This window comes from Terrapene carolina, unplaced genomic scaffold (genome assembly GCF_002925995.2).
Source record: "Terrapene carolina triunguis isolate 2854851 unplaced genomic scaffold, T_m_triunguis-2.0 Scaffold66, whole genome shotgun sequence".
Classification (NCBI taxonomy): Eukaryota; Metazoa; Chordata; order Testudines; family Emydidae; genus Terrapene; species Terrapene triunguis.
The window spans coordinates 70,152,286-70,171,517 of record NW_020664417.1 but is presented as its reverse complement, the minus strand read 5'-3'; the positions used below and the strand labels follow the sequence as shown (position 1 = coordinate 70,171,517).

The following is a 19,232-nucleotide window of genomic DNA, read 5'->3' as shown; positions in this document are numbered from 1 at the left end:
AGCGTTTGTATTTGTGAAACAGATACTTATGAGCTACAAATTGAACTAAGACCAGCTGAGTTCAGATATGCCAGGAAACAACTATCAGCCACTTTCAGTCACTATTGACCTGAAGCTGTTGGGAACCCATTATCTAGAAGCGAAAGGCCCTTTATTTCATTGCCATCCAGTCACCCACAGTGATTTTTTTTTTAATCCATGCTTTCTCTCTGAAATCAACAGGAAGATGTCAAACAATTTTTAACTTTCCCTCTCATCTAGTATCAATATGAATTAAAACAATGACCTTTGTTTTATTATAAAGAACAAAGAGATGCTGCCCATCAATCACAAGGAACCAAGATGACCAAAAAATGTTTTTGAAGGTTGATGTCAATTTATACAATTCATCAACAAATATGTGCAGTTGACTTTACTCTTAAGTATCATTACTGAAATGTTAGGTTTAGAGGAAAGAATAGTTTCCATGTTTGACATTGGTTTTTCTCCTCTCTTGTTTCTATGAGGTGTCCAATCTAATTCAATTTCTTAGGTAAAATTCACATAGCTGTCTTAGATATCAGAATTAATCCTAATCCATTGCACACTCCTCTGAATAATTAAAGGTTTTAAAATGTCTTTAAAAATGGTAAAATGGACATGTCATGCAGTTAACCAAGTCATTGCAATCCCTGGTTAATATGCAAATTCTAAAAGTTCAGAAAACTTATTACTAGTTCCACAAGTGCGCCCTATTTTTGGAGATGAATAATCTGTCTTTTTGTTGTTGTTTCTGATAAGTGAAAATGTCTCATTGTACATGAGATTCACTCCAACAGCCTTCATAAACTCAAGTCAACAATTATATGTTCAAATATCTGTGTGTTTCCTTTAAAACTGGAAGCAAAGAAAAAATCTCTTCGATCCGTTGACACAGCTGTGAAAGAGCGAGGTGCCTGCACATAGATTTCTTTAAATATTCTAAAGAGGTTCTTCTCGTTATCCCACTGGTATATCTGGGAGAAGGTGTAGTCACTTCCTAGAGCTAGGTAGTGATTATTCTTAAAGGAGAAAGGCTGCAGTGTCATTGCCCCTCGAGACGGGAGAGCCTGTATCTCCACAAACTGCTTGCTATTCCACTTCATGACTCTGGAGTCACCAATAAACCTTGTGAGCGTAATGTACAGGCTGTTTTGCATCCTGAAGCTCTTCACAGCCAATACATCCTCCATGTTGGGGATTTCACTGTGTGGGACAAACTTTTTTGAATTTTTGTTCCACTGAAGTATAATGGGAACTTGTGAGCGGCTTGACAGGATTAAATGAGATTTTCCATCTATATCAACAAACTCAGCATCTGTGTCCCTGAACCACTCATGCAGGGACTGGTAAGAGTAGAATCCTTTGTTATTCCATTTATAAACGGTTGACAGACCAGCTTTAGAGCTATCTGCTATGACAAAAAACTTTTCGCTGTCTATCTGAAACAGCTCTATATCATTTGGCTTGGAAATTCGAGACACTTCTATGTCCTGGAATTTGACAAACTTTGTCCAGCTTTCATCATACTTGTAGATGTGTGAGCCACCGAAGAGCTGTGCCACCACCACAAAGACCTGGTCATCGATCAGGATTGCTTTGCATCCCACAATGGACTGACCTGTTGCTCAAACAAAAAGCAAAAAATACTAGTACAGTACAATTCAACCACTCAAACAAAGAGAGAGATTTACTAAGTTCCCTCTTCCTTTATCCCTCATTTTGTTGTCTTCATTGCTGCCAGTTTCTTTTCATATTCTACATGGCAGCATGACACAGTGCTTTCAATCATACTGCATGAGGCATATCACATTTTTTGATCCAACAACAAGTGAGGAAAGACCACTTCAGATGTTAAGGAACAGCAGGGTTTTCAAGCAGTGAAACCCTTGGCTTCAGGAGCTAAGATATTGGTTGCTGGCTATGTATATTGGAGGGGGAAAGCTAGTAGAAGGAATTGTGATAGTGACCCTGAGAGGAAGCATAAAGATAGTTTCTTGGGCACAGAATTCGCTGAAGTGGCAGACTTGGGGATTTCTGAGCAAGGAAACTGCCTGCTGTTTGTTTCCTCTGTCTCCTCTGTGTACATTTTTTGTGAATAAACAAAAGTACACCAAGAACACACCTGACGCATATCGCTGATTTCTCATCCAAATGGAATCACCCTGGCAAGGCCCTGAATTCTGACTAGCCGTTCAGGCCAAATGGGGCAACCCTAAATTCTTAAATCAGCTTTCCATTCTTCTTGGGTTACTATTCACCTGTAATGCGCCAAATCTGCATTCCTGAAACAGCGCTGTTGTTTCAAGGCCTGTCACTTCAGCACAATGAAGCCAGTTGGTCCAATGACATGAAGTCTTTGAAATGTGCACATTTGGAGTGTGAGCATGTGTATTCTGAAGCCCTATTTTAACATTGTGAAATTGAGGTAGGTAGGTAGGAACACTGCTTTGTGATAGGTTAACACGTGCCCTTTGTACCTTGTCTCCTTATGCTGCTACTCCTAATCTATTTTTTTCTTGTGAAATCCCTTATTCCCCCAAAACTGTAAAGTCAGCAAAACATAATCACTTATATTCGACCTCAATATATTTCTGTACATATTGTATAAAGCTATAAGATAACTTTGAAGAGAATTCCCCCACATCCTCTCTAAAAGGAAATATTTTACTTCTGCAACAGCAACATATACTCCAGGGGGAATTCTGCACCAAAAATTTGAAAAAATTATGTGCCAAAAAATTAAAAATTCTGTGCATAATATTTTAATATTCTGCAAAATTCTGCATATTTTATTTGTCAAAATAACACAATAGAATCATACCAGTTTCAATTATTTTAGTAATTTATTTCAAATACCTGTCAGCAAGTATGTCTGTAACAATACAGAAAACAAAAAAGATTCAGGAAATGTTTTTTGACAAATAGATTCCTTACTAGGCATATTAATACAGAAATCTGAGTAATAATTCATTTAAACTACAATACAGAACCATATTTCTCACACCCCTCAGAAGCAGTGCAGGGGGAATCAGGGGTAACAGAGGAGCTGAGGGAGAGGGAAGTAATTGCTGGAAGGAGCCTGGGTGTGAACTTGGAGGGTTGTTGGGTTTGGGTGGGAAAAATATGGAACAGGTTTTGGGAGGTGGGGAGGGATTCTTAGTGAGCTTCCAGCATGCAGACCCTGGCTGACCCCTAGTCTCTCCCACTCAGTCAGGCACATCTGCCCCGTCCTCATGTGTCTCTGTGCCCCCACTCAGGCACCTTGCTGTCCCTATGTGGCCCTGCACTCCCTTCCCCTGTCCCCTGCGCCTCCACTCCCATTCAGCCCCTGCCCCAGTCTGTCCTCCCCCACTAGCTCTAATGAGCCCCTGTCTGACCCCCCCAGCAGCCCCATGCTGTCTGTCTCCCCATATCACCTATCTCCTGACCTGGCACAACAGGTCCTGTGAAGAAGGCACTACAGCAGGGGTGAGCAAACTACGGCCCGTGGGCCGTGTCCAGCCCATCAGACCTTTTAATCTAGCCCTCGAGCTCCTGTCAGGGAGCAGGGTAGAGGGCTTGCCCCGCTCCAGCACTCCAGCTGGCTCCCAGAAGCAGCAGCATGTCCCCACTCCAGGTCCTACACATAGGGGCAGCCAGGGGGTTCCGCATGCTGCCCCTGCCCCAAGCTCCGGCTCTGCAGTTTCCATTGGCCAGGAACTGCAGCCAATGGGAGCTGCAGGGGCGGCACCTGTGGACGGGGCAGCGCGCAGAGCCGCCTGGTCAGTGCCACACCTCCATGTAGGAGCCAGAGGGGGGACATGCCACTGCTTCTAGGAGCTGCTTGAGGTTAAGTGCTGCCTGGAGCCTGCACCCCGACCTCCTCCGGTGCCTCAACCCCCTGCCCCAGCCCTGATCCCCCTCCCACCATCTGAACCCCTCGGTCCCAGCCCAGAGCACCTGCTTGAAACCCAAACCCCTCATCCCCAACCCCACCCCAGAGCCTGCACCCCCAGCCAGAGCCCTGACCCCACCACACACACTCCAGCCCCAGCCCGGAGCCCAACCTCTCAGCCCCAGCCCGGAGCCCCCTCCCACACTCTGAACCCCTCATTTCTGGCCCCACCCTGGAACCTGCACCCCCAGCCCAGAGCCTGTACCCCCTCCCACACCACAACCCCATGCCTTAGTCCGGAGCCCCCTCCCATACTCTGAACCCCTCTGCTCCACCCCCAGCCCACAGCCCCCTCCTGCACCCCAAACCCTTCATCCCTGGCCCCACCCCAGAGCTCGCACCTCCAGCCGGAGCCCACACCTCCTCCCGAATCCCAATCCCCAGCCCTGAGCTCCCCCCACCCACACCCCGAACTCCTCGTTTCTGGCCCCACACCAGAGCCCGCACCCCCAGCCGGAGCCCTCACCCCCACCCCCAATTTCGTGAGCATTCATGACCTACCATACAATTTCCATAGCCAGATGTGGCCCTCAGGCCAAAAAAGTTTGCCCACCCCTGCACTATAGGCTCTCTCTCTTCCCTAGCTGGTCAGGAGTGGCTGCTCAGTTCTAGCACCACAGCGCCCTCTGCAGCAACTTTCTGGCAGAAGCTATTTTCTGCAAAAAAAAATTTAATATGCACAGCCCTGAATTATGCACGCACACAGTGGCACAAAATTCCCCCAGGAGTAAACATAAAGAAAACTAATTCAAATTTGTCAAAATACTGCTCTTCCTTACACCTGTGCAGTCCCATTGATTTCAGTGGTGTTGCACTGCATTTATTTTGCCATGTAGTAGTTTGTACATTTGAAGGTCAGCATGAAGGCAAGATGAACTTTCTTGAGCACATGATGCCAACTGAACCCTAATGTTAATCTTCTAGATGAACTGTACGTGGAAAAGCCAGATAGTGCATCAAGAGATCCGTTTGGGATTTCACACTTTTTGGATAAAATTAATTCTATTAGAATGGATAAGTACTTCAAAAGTTATACTAATATTGTGCCTACATAATCTGCCTACTGCAGGGCCCTTATACCATCATCTGAAGCATTTAGTGCTGGCCACTGTCCGAGACAGGATACTAGACTAGATAGACCTCAGGTCTTATTGAACATGGCAGTTCCCATGTTCCTGTACACAAGCTTGCAAGCTGTTCCACAAGGGCAACCCCTGTGTGGAGGCCCAGCTAACTTTAGAGGGGCTTGCAGGGATAGAAGGGCCCACTCATGAAGAACAATTTACAGGAGCAGAACCCACCCATGTCTATCCTGTGCTTTGCTGAAGGCTAAATATCACAGAGACAAATGCCAAGCTTGTGTACTCTGTTATGGTAAGAGCTGTATCCTACTAGAACGATATGGCTCTCTAAGCAATCTAGTCCACATTATGGCCTTGGTCCATTGACTTCAATGTGGGGGTTCAACAATGGTGGAATGATAAGAGGATATAGCATCAAGTGGCCACTCCATGATGTATCAGTGAATTCCATATTCCAACTCTTCCCTTCTCCCATTACACTCTGATGATACCACCACTTCATGTCTAAATCCGATATATTCATATGTGTACCTGTGATGTTGTCATAACTTCTGAAATTCATTTCAATGTGATCCCATTCCAGTACCATGCAGTTCTCCATGCTAGGCTGTGCAATGGCTACATACACATCGTTCTTAGAGTTGAATGTATCCACTGAAACTGAGTGGTATGGCAAAATCTGATGAACAACAAAATCTAGAAAGAGACATTTAAAAAAATTACAATAAATCCCATGTTTTAAACACAAAATAGTTGACACATGGTTCCTGTTTTCTAATCAGTACTATTGGAAACTATTTTAGGAACAAGAACTCTGAATTTAGGATTAAGCTTGTAACAGCCCTAACACAAGGAGTGTCACTGAGTAACAATTAGGCATGCAGCAATAGGGAGAATAGTTTGCTGCTCTGTGCAGTTTAAATTTCCCTTCCAAAATTCAATTCACAAGAAGATCAAGACATGTCATTGGTGTTAGCTGCAAAATCTGCATTCGATCTTGCGTGATATCTGTGAAATCAGACCACTGACTTGCCTAGAAAGAAAGCTAGAAATTGTACTAAATGTCTATGAGTAGAATGTAAAGTGTGAAATCATGGCACCACTGACGTCACAGGAATTTTGCCATTTATTTCAACAGAGTCAGGATTTCACCCAAAAAACCAAAACTCCACGTTCAACAGTAACTTTTGGTCACTTATTGCTACGCACCACATCTTAAAAAAATCTCGTTATTGCACATGTGTATCTGAAGTTGAAATTGAGCCCATAGTCTCCATTTGCAACCGTTTATTTATTCAACATAGACATTTCTGCACATTTCCAATTAAAGCAGACAAAGTGAATTCCTTGGGATAACCCCATCTCAGCTACCCCATCCCTGCAATGACAGAAATATATGGCAGGAAGAGGTCTCGAAAGGTCATCTAGTCCAGCCCCTTGTGCCGAGGCAGGACCAAGTATACCTAGGGGAACTTTTAATTAAAAAAAACTGAATAAAAGTATCATTTAAAGGGACACTGTCAAGTATTTTAGGTTTAAAATTTGACCTACCTTAATGTTATAATCTAGTGGAAAACCTAGGGTGCAGCTGAGGCTGAGGCTTCCAAAGGACCTAAGTGTGGAAAGTCCAACTTCCACATGCTTCCCTAAGTCTCTGTTGAAAATCCCAGCCTGTGTGTCAATTTTATTGTAAAATTCACTTGAGCCTAGAGCTCATTTTATATGTTGCCCAGCAGCAGACTCAGGTCTGAATCTCACACTTGTTCTGTTGCAACAGTAGCTTGGCAGGTCAGAGCAGGGGACTATTATGAGAGAAGGAGACTTAGGATGACACCAGTTGGTCAATAAAGAGCAGCATGAACAGAGTTCAGGTCTAGTTTGGGTGACACAAACCCTGTCTACAAGGAGGGGAAAATATATTTGTGGGAGAAGATGAGTCTTTCATTAAGATGAAGATTCATCTCAGACCCACAGACACCCTTACAGACTAGACTCCCTGGGCCATGCTGTGCATGCTAACTTTTCATATTCAGGAAGGGCCTGATGGCCCATGAATGTTAGCAACATTTTAATCATGTCCTCACTCTGACCCATTAAAAACTCTTGCCCAGTTCTGTGCACTTCAGTGGTGGTTAAAGTCATGTCCTTATTTCCCCTCCAAAGTAATTATTAATTGCTTCCAAAAGTTGGATTTTACATCTATGCATACTTGAAAGGCCCACCTTTGTGGAATCATGCTGCAGGAGGTAGGACTAGATAGCTACAATTAAACAAACAGAAAATCTACCACTCTACAGCTAAAAAAGAGAATAGCCACCAGTCTTCTGGTGACTACCAAAAGCAAAGCATAAGTTTTTGTGGCAAGTTCTCCTGCTTCACTGAAATAGCAGATCCTGTTTCCAAAACCGGGTGTATTTGTGCTGATAATATCAATGATGCTGGTGTGAAAGCAATTACATTTAGAAAGCAAGAGTGTTGTTATCGTCAATTCCTTTTGAAAAATTAAAGGACTGGAGAAAATTGGTAGGTAAAATATATGGAGAGTAAAAATAAATGAAAGCATAAAAATGTAGTTAAGGATGGAACAGTGACTCTAGCTGTTACTGATAAACATACACCTCTACCTCGATATAACGCTGTCCTCGGGAGCCAAAAAAATCTTACCACGTTATAGGTGAAACCCTGCGTTATATTGAACTTGCTTTGATCCACCAGAGTGTGCAGCCCTGCCCCCCCGGAGCACCGCTTTACCGCGTTATATCCAAATTCGTGTTATATCGGGTCGCGTTATATCGAGGTAGCGGTGTATATTAAAAGTGGGTGTGTCACAGCATGGCGCTGGCCCTTTAAGAAGGAAGAGGCCAGTGTACCTGTATCTCATCAGCTGCTTCCCAACTGGAGAGAAACCTCTGTGTGGACAACCTCATTCAGAATTAAAGAGACCATAATTTGGTTTCTTTTAAATTAATTACATTATGCTAAACTGAATAAAGTTTAATTCTGAATGAAAACGTCCACACAGGAGTTTAATATAGTTTAATTAGTCCACTTTAATTTAGCACCTTTAGTTAATTTGGATTAGTTTTCCAGATTATCCCCATGTAAACAGGCCCACTTTAAGGTCTCTTTATGTTGCCAGATGTGCACCCACTTTAAGGCCCTACTGTGCTCCCAGAGCAATGTAAAAGGGCCTTAGAGTCAAAGAGGCCTTATAAAAATAAGGTTTAACAAAACCCGGAAAGAGTTTTTAAAAATAAACAAACATTGCTTTGCCGTGTTTGCAACCAAGCCCCTTTAGCCCTGTGCCATTGTTGGAGAACGTGAAAGTATAATGGACTAGAAACAAAAGTGAAATAGATTAATCTATGTTTATTGTCCAAACTGTGAGACATGCAAAAACTAAACAGTGATAAAATGGTTAAAAGTAACATTAGATTGTTAAAATTCTTTCAGTTTTAATAACCGAGTGTGTTAAAAAGTGTTTTTCAGTTTTATAGCATCCCTTTGATTCGTTACTGTTCTTCAGTTCACCAGGTCTGGTATGTCAATGGAGCCACTGAGATGTAAATCTTACTAAACAAATTCCTATTGAAATCAAAGGTATTTTGAAAATTACCCGTATTATCCATGTAATACTTGATGTGGAACACTGAAGAATATAACACATTGAAAGGTCTAGTAAACTATGCATGATAAGGGAGGGAAAGATGATATTGAAGATTAATGTGAACAACTCTGTGAAAGTGACTTATACTGAGGGATAGGAACAAAAAGCAGAATAACCATCTGTCCTTCAGTGAGTAGGAGAAGAATACATTTAGCACTTACAGTATATACTGCTTTACAGCTTCAAATCACTGTACTAATTAATTAGTGAGTTAATGTTAATCTTCACAGACCAAATAAGGGGAAATTGAACAGAAGAGCTAAGATTGAACAAGCTATTCTGCAACTGCTCCCTGTGTGGACACTCTTATTCGGGCAGACAAATGCCTTTTCCTGATCTTGCTTAACACACTTTGGAAATGGATTAAGAAACTAGAAAAAGGCACTTTTATTCCAGAGAATAACAGGGAGCTATTCCATAATAGACGCTGCCTTTTTAAATTCCCACTCTGCCTTATTTTGGAATAACTTTCTACTCTAGACAAGCCCCAATTCCCACTTTACAGCTAGGGAAAGTAAGAGCAGACAGGCTGTGATTTGCCTGATGCCACCAACAGAGTCAAGGGCAGAGTAGGGATTAGAGCTCAGAAGTGGGTAGTTTTTAATTCCACACTTGGGCACTGTGTTGCGTCAGCGATGGTGCACTCCCTGAAGCATTTTTTCTCTATTCCAGAAACTGTTTCTTCATAAAGACTACAAGGAGTCTGGTGGCACCTTAAAGACTAACAGATTTATTTGGGCATAAACTTCTGTGGGTAAAAAAAAAAACCCACTTTATTCAGATACATGGAGTAAAAATTACAGATACAGACATAAATATATTGGCACATGAAGAGAAGGGAGTTACCTTACAAGTGGAGAACTAGTGTTGACAGGGCCAATTCAGTCAGGGTGGATATGGTGCACTTCCTTGAGCTGAGGAAGCGTTGTTCTAAGTCAGCCATAAAAATGTTGGCATACTGTGGGGCCATGCGGGTACCCATAACAGTGCCGCTGACTTGAAGCTATAAATTGTCCCCAAATCTGAAATGGTTGTGGGTGAGGACAAAGTCACAAAGCTCAGCCACCAGGTGTGCCGTGGCCTCATAAAGACTGTTCCCCTCCAAACATCTTTTAAGAAGGCCCTAAGTCACAGCTCCAACTTTTCTACAATTTGCTCTCATGCTGTTATTAAAAAAACTGGAAGGCATGTTGCTAACTACACCAGTGACACGCTCTTCTTTGTTCAGATCAGCTAGCAACTGACTGGCTGGGTTTGAAAATATCCTATACTACGCTGCCTCAACGCTTCTCTGACTGCAGTTGCACAAGTATGCAAGCAGTCAGTCATTACACCACGTAAAACCCTAGTTTCTTACATAATCCCTAGAGTATATGGGGTCAGATTTATCCAGAGTGTAACTTCATTTACATCAGGACAGTGAAGTAACAGCAGGATTGAATTTTGCCTATGACAACTGCACAGTTACACATATACTGTCATACATTTACAGAGAGAGTAGATCTAAATCAAATCCTTAGCTGCTGTAAATCGGGGCAGCTCTGAGGATCTGGCTGTCAAAGTTTACACAGCACTATGCCAGTGCTTGTGCAAGAGTAACCTTTTAATGAATGCAGATTGAGGTAAATTAAACTTTATGTTTTTGCATCATTGTGGATCAGCAGACACAGTAATGGAGATTTCTGGTACGGTTCCCAGCAATTTCTGTCTTCTGTTTTTGACATCAATTTGTCTACACAAGGAATTATCATCTTTCACTTCTGCTGCTTCTCCTGACATACATTGGGGCTTTAACTTAGAGTTTATTCTTTTTACTTTTTATATATGGTGCTTGGGTTATATTTCATACCTGGGCTTGGAAGTTTATCTTTACAATACTGGCAATCAACTTTTATGTTGTCTCTTACACAAGATTTTAAGAGCTCTATCTCATTCTTGACAGCTTGCTTTTGAAGAGATGAGAACTCAAATACCATTAATATGACTGCCATACCTTCAGGTGAGAGATATAAGGCAAGTAAGATAATATCTTTTATTGGACCAACTTCTTTCAGGTACAATTTGCTCTCCTCATATACAAGAACAACTGAACATTAGTGGCTAATATTCTTAATATAGTACGATTGTATTCAAACACAGATAACTGATTGTTATGTTTGGTTTGTAATCATCTTCTGACGATCAGAACTTCATGCAAGTTTGTCTCCACATCCTAGAGAATGCTTTTTACTATCTAATATAAAACAAATACCAGGTTCCTAAGCCATGCAGCACTAATATTATCCAATATTTCTCTCCATTATTATGGGTCTGCATAATTAATTGCTGGAAACACTGCTGCCACATACTTGTTACAGTGCTACTAAGCTGTGGCCTAGTGAACGAAGACAATAGATACAGCGGTATCATTTAGCATTCTGCGAAATGTAGATTGATTTCAGGAAGTTCTTCTGACATAGATATACGGCCTTATTTCAGACAACAGCAAAAGATCTGTGACTGAAAGTTGAGTCACAGAGTCATGATGAAACATTATGGAATTTGAAAATCTTAGCTCTTGTCCCTTTTATTACTTAATCCAAATTAAATCTCATCTACTTCCTTTGACTTTTAAATATCATCTTCTCAATAGTTAGGCTTGTTCTGTTATTCTGAAGTGCTGTATATAGAACCCTCTTCTCCCTCCCCCCAAATCATGCTGACATAGTAATATGGGGTTAATCTAAATTTCTAATCTTTAATAATTTGTAGTGTGCTTAGAAATATATATTCTGAATACCTGTAGTGGTGCATTCATAATCAAAACTTGTGACATCATTTAACTTCTTATCCTGGTATTCTGCTGGACCAATACACAGGACATCAGAAACAGTGGAATTTGTCATCTTTAACCACAAAAACAACCACTTGGCTTTGCAGTCACACTCAAATTTATTTCCCCTTAAATCTCTAAAAAAACACACAGAAATAAACATATTTGAAATGGTTGGTAGTGATATGAAAACTGCAGAATTGTTAGCACCTTGACATACTTAATTCAAAAATAGCTGAATTGTTTTAAATTGATTCTGACAGAAGATGGAAAATATTTTCCATCTATTATCCTAACTCTATTGTTCTTTGCATTTCACTGAAACATTGTTTATAACAAATACAGGCCCCAATCCTGGAAACACGCACATGTGTAACTTTATGCATGGAACAGATCTATTCAGGTGTTTCATGTTCATAAGCATTAGTAGAATTGGAACTATAATTCACTAAAAATCCTCACAAGAAGGCTCCCTCCCACTCCGCTGCTTTTCCATTGTCTCAGAGTTTCACTGAAATTCATCGATTCCTTTGCTTCACTATACCAGTCCAGTACACAGGCGGCTGACAGTAACAGCCTTATCAGTGACGTTTCTATGTTACATTGAAACAGAGCATACAGAGACTAATTTCACAAACATCTGAAATGTTCACAGTGTGTTTAAATTCTTAAAAGGGTCACCATCAATGTGAAGTTGAGTCAATTCCAGAAACTAAGGTATCTGTAGTTCCAGGTACAATTCCGGTCTCTGAGCCTCTTGACAATGTTTGTGGCTTTACAATCATATTTTCCTACTTTAAAAAAATATTTTGCTCTCCCTTGCTGCTGTGTGACAGACACTGGCAAACAATAGGGGAAACTGACTAGCCACAGGAAAAATATTGACACAGCCTGAGCAAAGTGCTGTCAAATACAAAATGAAAAAATAGGAGGGAAATATTTTTTTTAATCTAATCTCTTTCAGTAACAGTAATTTTAGGGGCTACTTGTAGCAACAGTAGATTAAAAAAATGTTAACACAAACTGTAATTTTAAAGTTGATGCTGTCCCCTTCAATTCAAGAATTTTCATGAAACATCAGAAAATAAGTAATAATGCTGGTCATGTGCACTATTGTGATAAACAACAAGTGAAGTCTAATTTAATCCTACTGAGCAAACAATATTAAAATGAGAATGCTAATACAACACAATAAGCATTTATTTTAGCATGGATTTCAGCTACACCAAAAAAATGGAACTTAAAGCACAGATTAATAGAGTCACAATGACAGGAAACTAATAAAAAGATTTTCATTACTTACAATTCAATCAGAGAATCTAAATCACTGAAGATGTCCCTTGGCAGAGCTTTAATGTTGTTATTAGCCAAAGAACTAGAAAAGAAAGTTAGATCTTATTATCTTGACTCCTATCAAGTCTAACGTCACTTAAATAATGCTAATGATTTGATGTTGTCTAAGTCCTAGTACTGACCATGACTAATGGGATCATGAATGAATTAAACAGTGCTTCCACCTTCCTTGTGAATCTTTGCTAATGTGTGAGAACAGAAAGTGAAGATGACTAGAAACAAAAGGGAAATTGGTCAATTGGTTTTTATTGCCCAAGAGGAATGAAATACACAAACGAGCAATAAAATGCTGAAAAGTAAATAGATACTGCATATTAAATTATAGTTAAAATTCCAAGATATTAGTAATAAGAACTGCTTGCACAAGTAAAGGTTGCATGTTCAGGTTGTGAGTATATGTAACTCAGGTGAAAACCCTGGAGTATCGTCAGAACAGTGAATATTTTTAAACTTACTGGAAGCCACGTTGTAAAAGTCTGAATTAGCCAATGTGCAGAGATTAAGATGGAAATGTCCTAGGCAGCACAAAAACTAGTTTTCTTTAAAGGAGCAAGAGCCTCCAACATTAATAGTAAAAACAATTACAGAAGTGCTTGAGGCCTGAGTTTTGGAACATCTGGCAATGTATAAACAACTTCTAAAAAGTGTTAAAGGACTTACAGGTGAGTCAGATCGCGAAGGCCACGGAATGCATTTCTTGAAATGGTTTCTATTTTGTTTCCTTCAATAAATCTATACAGAAAAATAATAAATATATATTTTAAATACCTTAATTAACAATATTAGTATGTATGTTTTAACCCATCACCTCCTAACTTAGTAAGATCTACATAGGCTCATATATAAGAAGTATCAGTAGAGCTACTTACATTCCCTTTTCCTTTCTCTTATGGCCAAAGCACAAGAGAAGACAAAGGTGACAGTCCGAACAAGAGAGAGAGAGAGAATGTAAGGGAAAAGAGAAGAAAGAAAAGCATGGACAGTGTGCATAACCCTATTCCCCACTTTCCAACCAGTTAATCATCCCTCGAGGAGTTCTACTGACAGACCTGAGAGGGGGAGTTGGCCTAGGTTCCACAGCACTTAGCAATGCCGTTTGATATGTGTGGTGGTGTGAAGATAGACTGTAAGCTCCTTTGGACAAAGTAAGTTAAGAACACAACAAAGAGAGCCGATAGCAGCAGAGAGACGCAATAGGAAAATGGTGGGACAAAGGTGAGGACAATAAAATGAACCTACCTACATTTCAGCATCTGGACTGAAATCTTTATGGTCTCCTTGGGGGCTACACCTTGTGGGTTCACCACCAGGACTGGCCAAGGAAATTGCAGAATGACTCCCTACATTTCAAGTTACTAAGGTGTTGGAGAAATAATTTTGTTTGGGGGTTAGAGAGCGAAGTCAACTGCTGTGAACAGTTATATTGTCTTTGGCTCTTCACTATCTGTCTAGGTTCATATGGTGGTGCCCAGCTCTGTAGTAACTGTTCATCTTCCTGAAGTGACAGGGACCCCTCTTCACATCAAGAGCACAGATAAGGACATTAGAAAGGAGTCAGTCTACTCCTTCAGAAGGTTGCCTTTAGTCATGAATTCAATGTGCACTCCCAAAGGCCATATTGTCCCCATACACCATATCCAAGGGAACTGGAGCTATTTTCTCATCCTTTCAGGAGACAGAAAGTTTTTTCTGCCTTACCAAGATCTGTTGCCTCCTCAGTTGGTGTAAACAGCCATACCTCCATTAAACTCAATGTTTCAAGATGGGGAAGTCTGGACTGGGACTCAGTGACTGCATGGCCCAGTAAATATAGATTCCTGCATCGCTGAATCTTCTCCTGAAGGGACTCTTCAGTGAGAATGCACCTATCAGTGTCACTCTCTAATGACTGACAGTATATTAGCCCAGTCCTTTTTCAGAGCTCCTAGGCTTATATATTCAGACACAATTAACATAACCCAGTAGTCTTGGCAATATTTATATATATGTTGCTCTTAATAGTGTAGACAGGATGTAGTTATTTTTGGCAACATTACCTGTTGTGCATACTCCCTGGCCTGCCCTCCTCCTTGATCCCTTATTTTGTACACAAAGAAACTTTCTCATTTGTCAGAGGGGTTTCTTTATTCCCTATGCTGGGTCTGGTTACTGATGCCTGGGAGAAACTGAATACTGGAGTATTAATGCTGCTTAGCATTCATGTGGAGGAAATATCGCTGCTTAGGTTCAATTTACAAAAGGTGGAGGTGAGGTCTCTTGGTAGGAGGAAACATTTTGAAGAATTGGCAGAGATGTTGATCATAGCCTCAGCTGAGAGCATCTGTCTGGCATTGGTTAAAGCAGGTTGCAGTCTTGGGGACTTGTTAGATTTGTCTCTGTTTCTTGATAGAATGCTATATTTGATCAAATGACTGAGGCTACATCTACACTACAGGGGGGAGTCGATTTAAGATACGCAAATTCAGCTACGTGAATAGCGTAGCTGAATTCGACGTATCACAGCTGACTTACCCCGTTGTGAGGACGGCGGCAAAATCGACTTCTGCGGCTTTTTGTCGGCAGCGCTTACTACCACCTCCCCTGGTGGAGTTAGAGCGCCGATTCGGGGATCGATTGTCGCGTCCCGACGGGACGCGATAAATCGATCCCCGAGAGGTCGATTTCTACCCGCCGATTCAGGCGGGTAGTATAGACCAGACCTAAGAGACTCCATACTTTTCTTTCAAATGTGGGCCTGCCCACTGCATCCATCACTACAAACATAGGCTATTCTAACATGCTGTATCTTGGGCTCCTCATGAGCACTACTTGGAAGCTGAAGCCAGCCCACAACAGACCCAGATTTGAAAGTTTGTTTGTTTGTTTTTTGCCTTCCACAAGCTTTTTACATTTTGATGCCTCCACCTGTAAAACTGATTACTGCTGTCACTTAAAAATCCAGGTGCTGTAGAATCATGGATTACAGCATATGCTGTTTGCCATATTCCACTATTTCCGGATCTGTTACTTCTATTGCTGGCTGCTCCTCCATACTATAATATTAGTTTTGAATGCAGCATGTTTAGCAGTAACTGCCTATAGACATATAAAGGCATTAGCAGAGGTTAGCGTTCATGACACTCCTCCAGGCAGCAATATAATGGTGAGAATCTATAAAAGGGGAAGTTTCTTTCAACACTGAAAAGTTATTGGAGGGAAGTATCTTGTACCCAGAATGTGTTCAGACTCTAAAAACCTAACTCCTGATTTGAGATACGAAAGCAGGTGAGTCTTTGAAAATCCCTTTGAATGTGAAGTGAGGATAACCAGATAATACAATTAGTATACTTAAAAAAAAAAAGAGAAAGAAAGGGTGGTAAGAAAGAGGAAATTAAGCAGAATGAAGGGAAGGAGTAAACTGAGCTAAGAAGAAAGGATGAAGTATAAATGAAATACTGGGGTGGCAAAGATATTGCAGAGAGAGAGTGGAAGGGGAGAATGAAGAAGAAGGGGATCATGGCTACAAAAGAGAGTGACTCTGATACTCTGCACTTCACCTGCTAGGACTTGTCAGCAAGCCATTATCTACTGATTGACATTTCAAACTCCTCTATTACATGTAACAGATGGAATTGGCCTGCATATCTAGCACCAGTTCTAGATCACCAGCCCCATTTCAGTGAATTGTGTCTATACAGAGTCACTCCAGCATGTATGGCATATTTTAAAAATACTCTGCAACATCTAAAAAATGGTAGGCAGCTGTATGAGACATTTGAACAGAAAATGGAACATAAATCCCTCCGTTTTCCTTGGCCCTGGTAATCACAGGGAAAACTGTTTCTCCAAGGCAGGAGTTTTGGCAACTCATCAAAACATCTTGGTTTACAAAAGACTGACAAATACATAAAATATAGAACTTACAGGTACTCTAGATGGAAGAGACCAGCAAAGGCATCATCTCGTATGATAGTAAATGAGTTAGAGTTCAGCAAGCTGAAAATGGAGAGCAGCCATTAGGAAAGCCGATGAAAACCTGACACAGAGGATTATGCCAGTCACGTTTATTGACTATCATCAGCCTAAACTTACTGACTCAGGCCCATATTATCCCATCAATACAGCATGTGGAAAATATTGTGGAGTGCTGCTTTAAAAAAATCAATGGCATAATCTGACCCCTAATTAATGTCTTCCATGCTTTAGAAAGTATACTCCATGACATGTACCATCCACCTTGGTTGAAAGGCACAGAGGGCTAGATTTTCTGGTGCACTAAGGCCACCTTGTGCCACATCAGTGGTACAAAGTGGCCTTAAAGTGGCCAGAGATAGTCAGCAGAGAACTCCCCCTATATTCTCTGCTGGACAGGAGCAACTCTAACTGGTGCCATGGCTGTGAGGCTGGGGATCAGGGAACTACAGCCAGCCACAGCTCTGCTCAATGTGGGGTGGAGAATCTGCCCTGTAATGCTTGGATATGCAAGTATCTGATCAAAAATATGCTCTTTCTTCATCCTGTTAGTCTATGAAAAGGAAACCCCACACAAAGGAAAGACTACTTCTAAAATCTCACGAGGGCTCCTGGAACTCCCAGCAGCTACAAGTGAACATGTCTGCATTTATCACTTCTTATAACCACTTAGTAATCCTCTTCTTGCATAGGTTTAGGCATTTTACTAAAATTAATTTGGAAAGCTAATGAATATGAAACGCAAACTTGCTCTGCAAGCCTAGGTCAGCATGCTAATTCTAGACAAATACTCTTTAAATTAACCCAAAGAAATCTGAGAAAGATTGAGATGGCAATTAAAATAAATTCCTATATTGCTATTTTACCAGGGTTACTAACACATAAGAACCAGTACCAAAGAGTGCAAAGAGCAATGGTTATTTCAGTTCACACCTTAAGCTACTGCCTTCATATCTTGAATCATTCACATTCCTGTGTTTGAAAGGCAAAATTATAAATTACATTAGTCGGCAAAATTTGACTGGGGGGGCAAGATAAGTGGTTGGTATGGCACTTAGACACCCCTCCCCAATTCTGATCTCCCCAATAACATGAACAAACTAACCATGCTGGGGCTCTTACTCCTACCCCACTGAACTATCTGATACCCCCACTTTGCAATATCCTCTGTTGGTAATCTCACCACTGTACCCCAACTTCTGAAAAAAATAAACAGGCAGCCCCTTCCACTTTGCCCTCCCCTCAGGATACAGGCCTCTACCTGCCATCTCCTTCAAATCACTGGCAGGCCAGGTCTTCACTCCCTTTGCCTTGGCCTTCCTCTCTTTGGACTCCTCACACTGCTTCTGAAGGTTGGGGGATGGATCTCGACACTGGGGCTGAGCTTGTGTAACAGCGACGGATCCCGGTTGTCGGCAGGCAGGATCAAACCTGGGCCCTCAATGCATGAGCCTCTACTGCATGAGCTGAAAGCCACATGGCCCTTAGCTAAGGCTCTAGAGTTAACTCATTTTATCTCTAAGTGGTCTCGGTGCCACTAGATGGGACAGAACACCACACCCAGGAGGTGTGTGGGTTACATACTTGCCGTAGCTGAGGATGCGCGTCCCGAGCTTCAGAGACTTCCCAATTGAAATCCCCGATGAGCCCCCACTTGTAATGCCGACAGACCCAGTCATCAACGGGAGGAATCAAACCTGGCAATGCTGGAGCTAAATGCATGAGCCTCTACTGCATGAGCTAAAAGCTACATGGCCCTTAGCTAAGGCTGTAGAGCAGACTCATTAATCTCTCCCTAAGTGGTCACAGATGGGATAGAACACCACACCCAGGAGGTGTGTGGGTTATACTTGCACTCCAGCTCTCTTGGGCAAATCTTCTGTAGCCCCAAAGAAGCCCAAGAAAGTGCCCTGTGAGTATGCTCTGATCTCAGCCCTGCTCTACACTTTCAATGAAGGGAAGAGCTCAGGTCTTAAGGGCTGGAGGCCTCCAGACTTTCCTTCCCCTGAGTGCACTCTATGGCCTTGTCTATAGTGAGAAAAAGCTTCGTGTTAGCAAACACGTTAACTAGCACCATGTTAAACACGTTTTTTCCCTTACCACACACACAAGTGTTTTCAAATGTGGCAGCTGGTTAGTTAATACATTTTTCTAACTAAAAACAAAGGCCAGGGGGCTGCTGTATTGAAGGTGCTAGGCTCTGTCAGCCCCTCCCTTTCCTAGCTGCACTCCCTGGTGCTGCACTGAAGGGGATGAAGGCCTCTTCTTGTCCTGTCTTCCCTTCACTACCCAGTGTTCTCTCCATTGTGCTGCTGGAAAGAAGGGGGGCAGGGCCGGCTCTAGAATTTTTGCCGCCCAAGGCAAAAACAATTTTGGCCGCCCCAACTCCGCCTCTTCCCCCAGGCTCTCAAG

General features: G+C 41.8%; 1 protein-coding gene across 1 annotated transcript in view; it reads right to left on the bottom strand.

The window, feature by feature from the left end:
- Positions 1-244: 244 nt before the first annotated feature.
- LGI2 (leucine rich repeat LGI family member 2) overlaps positions 245-19,232 on the bottom strand; it is a 21,819-nt gene continuing 2,831 nt past the window's right edge. Inside the window, exons 3-8 of the mRNA XM_024202193.2 lie at positions 16,773-16,844; positions 13,530-13,601; positions 12,820-12,891; positions 11,484-11,653; positions 5,569-5,733; positions 245-1,639 (exon numbers count right to left, since the gene is read on the bottom strand). Of these exons, the coding sequence (XP_024057961.1) occupies positions 822-1,639; positions 5,569-5,733; positions 11,484-11,653; positions 12,820-12,891; positions 13,530-13,601; positions 16,773-16,844 (1,369 nt within the window). The 3' untranslated portion in view covers positions 245-821. The remainder of the gene's footprint in view (positions 1,640-5,568; positions 5,734-11,483; positions 11,654-12,819; positions 12,892-13,529; positions 13,602-16,772; positions 16,845-19,232) is intronic.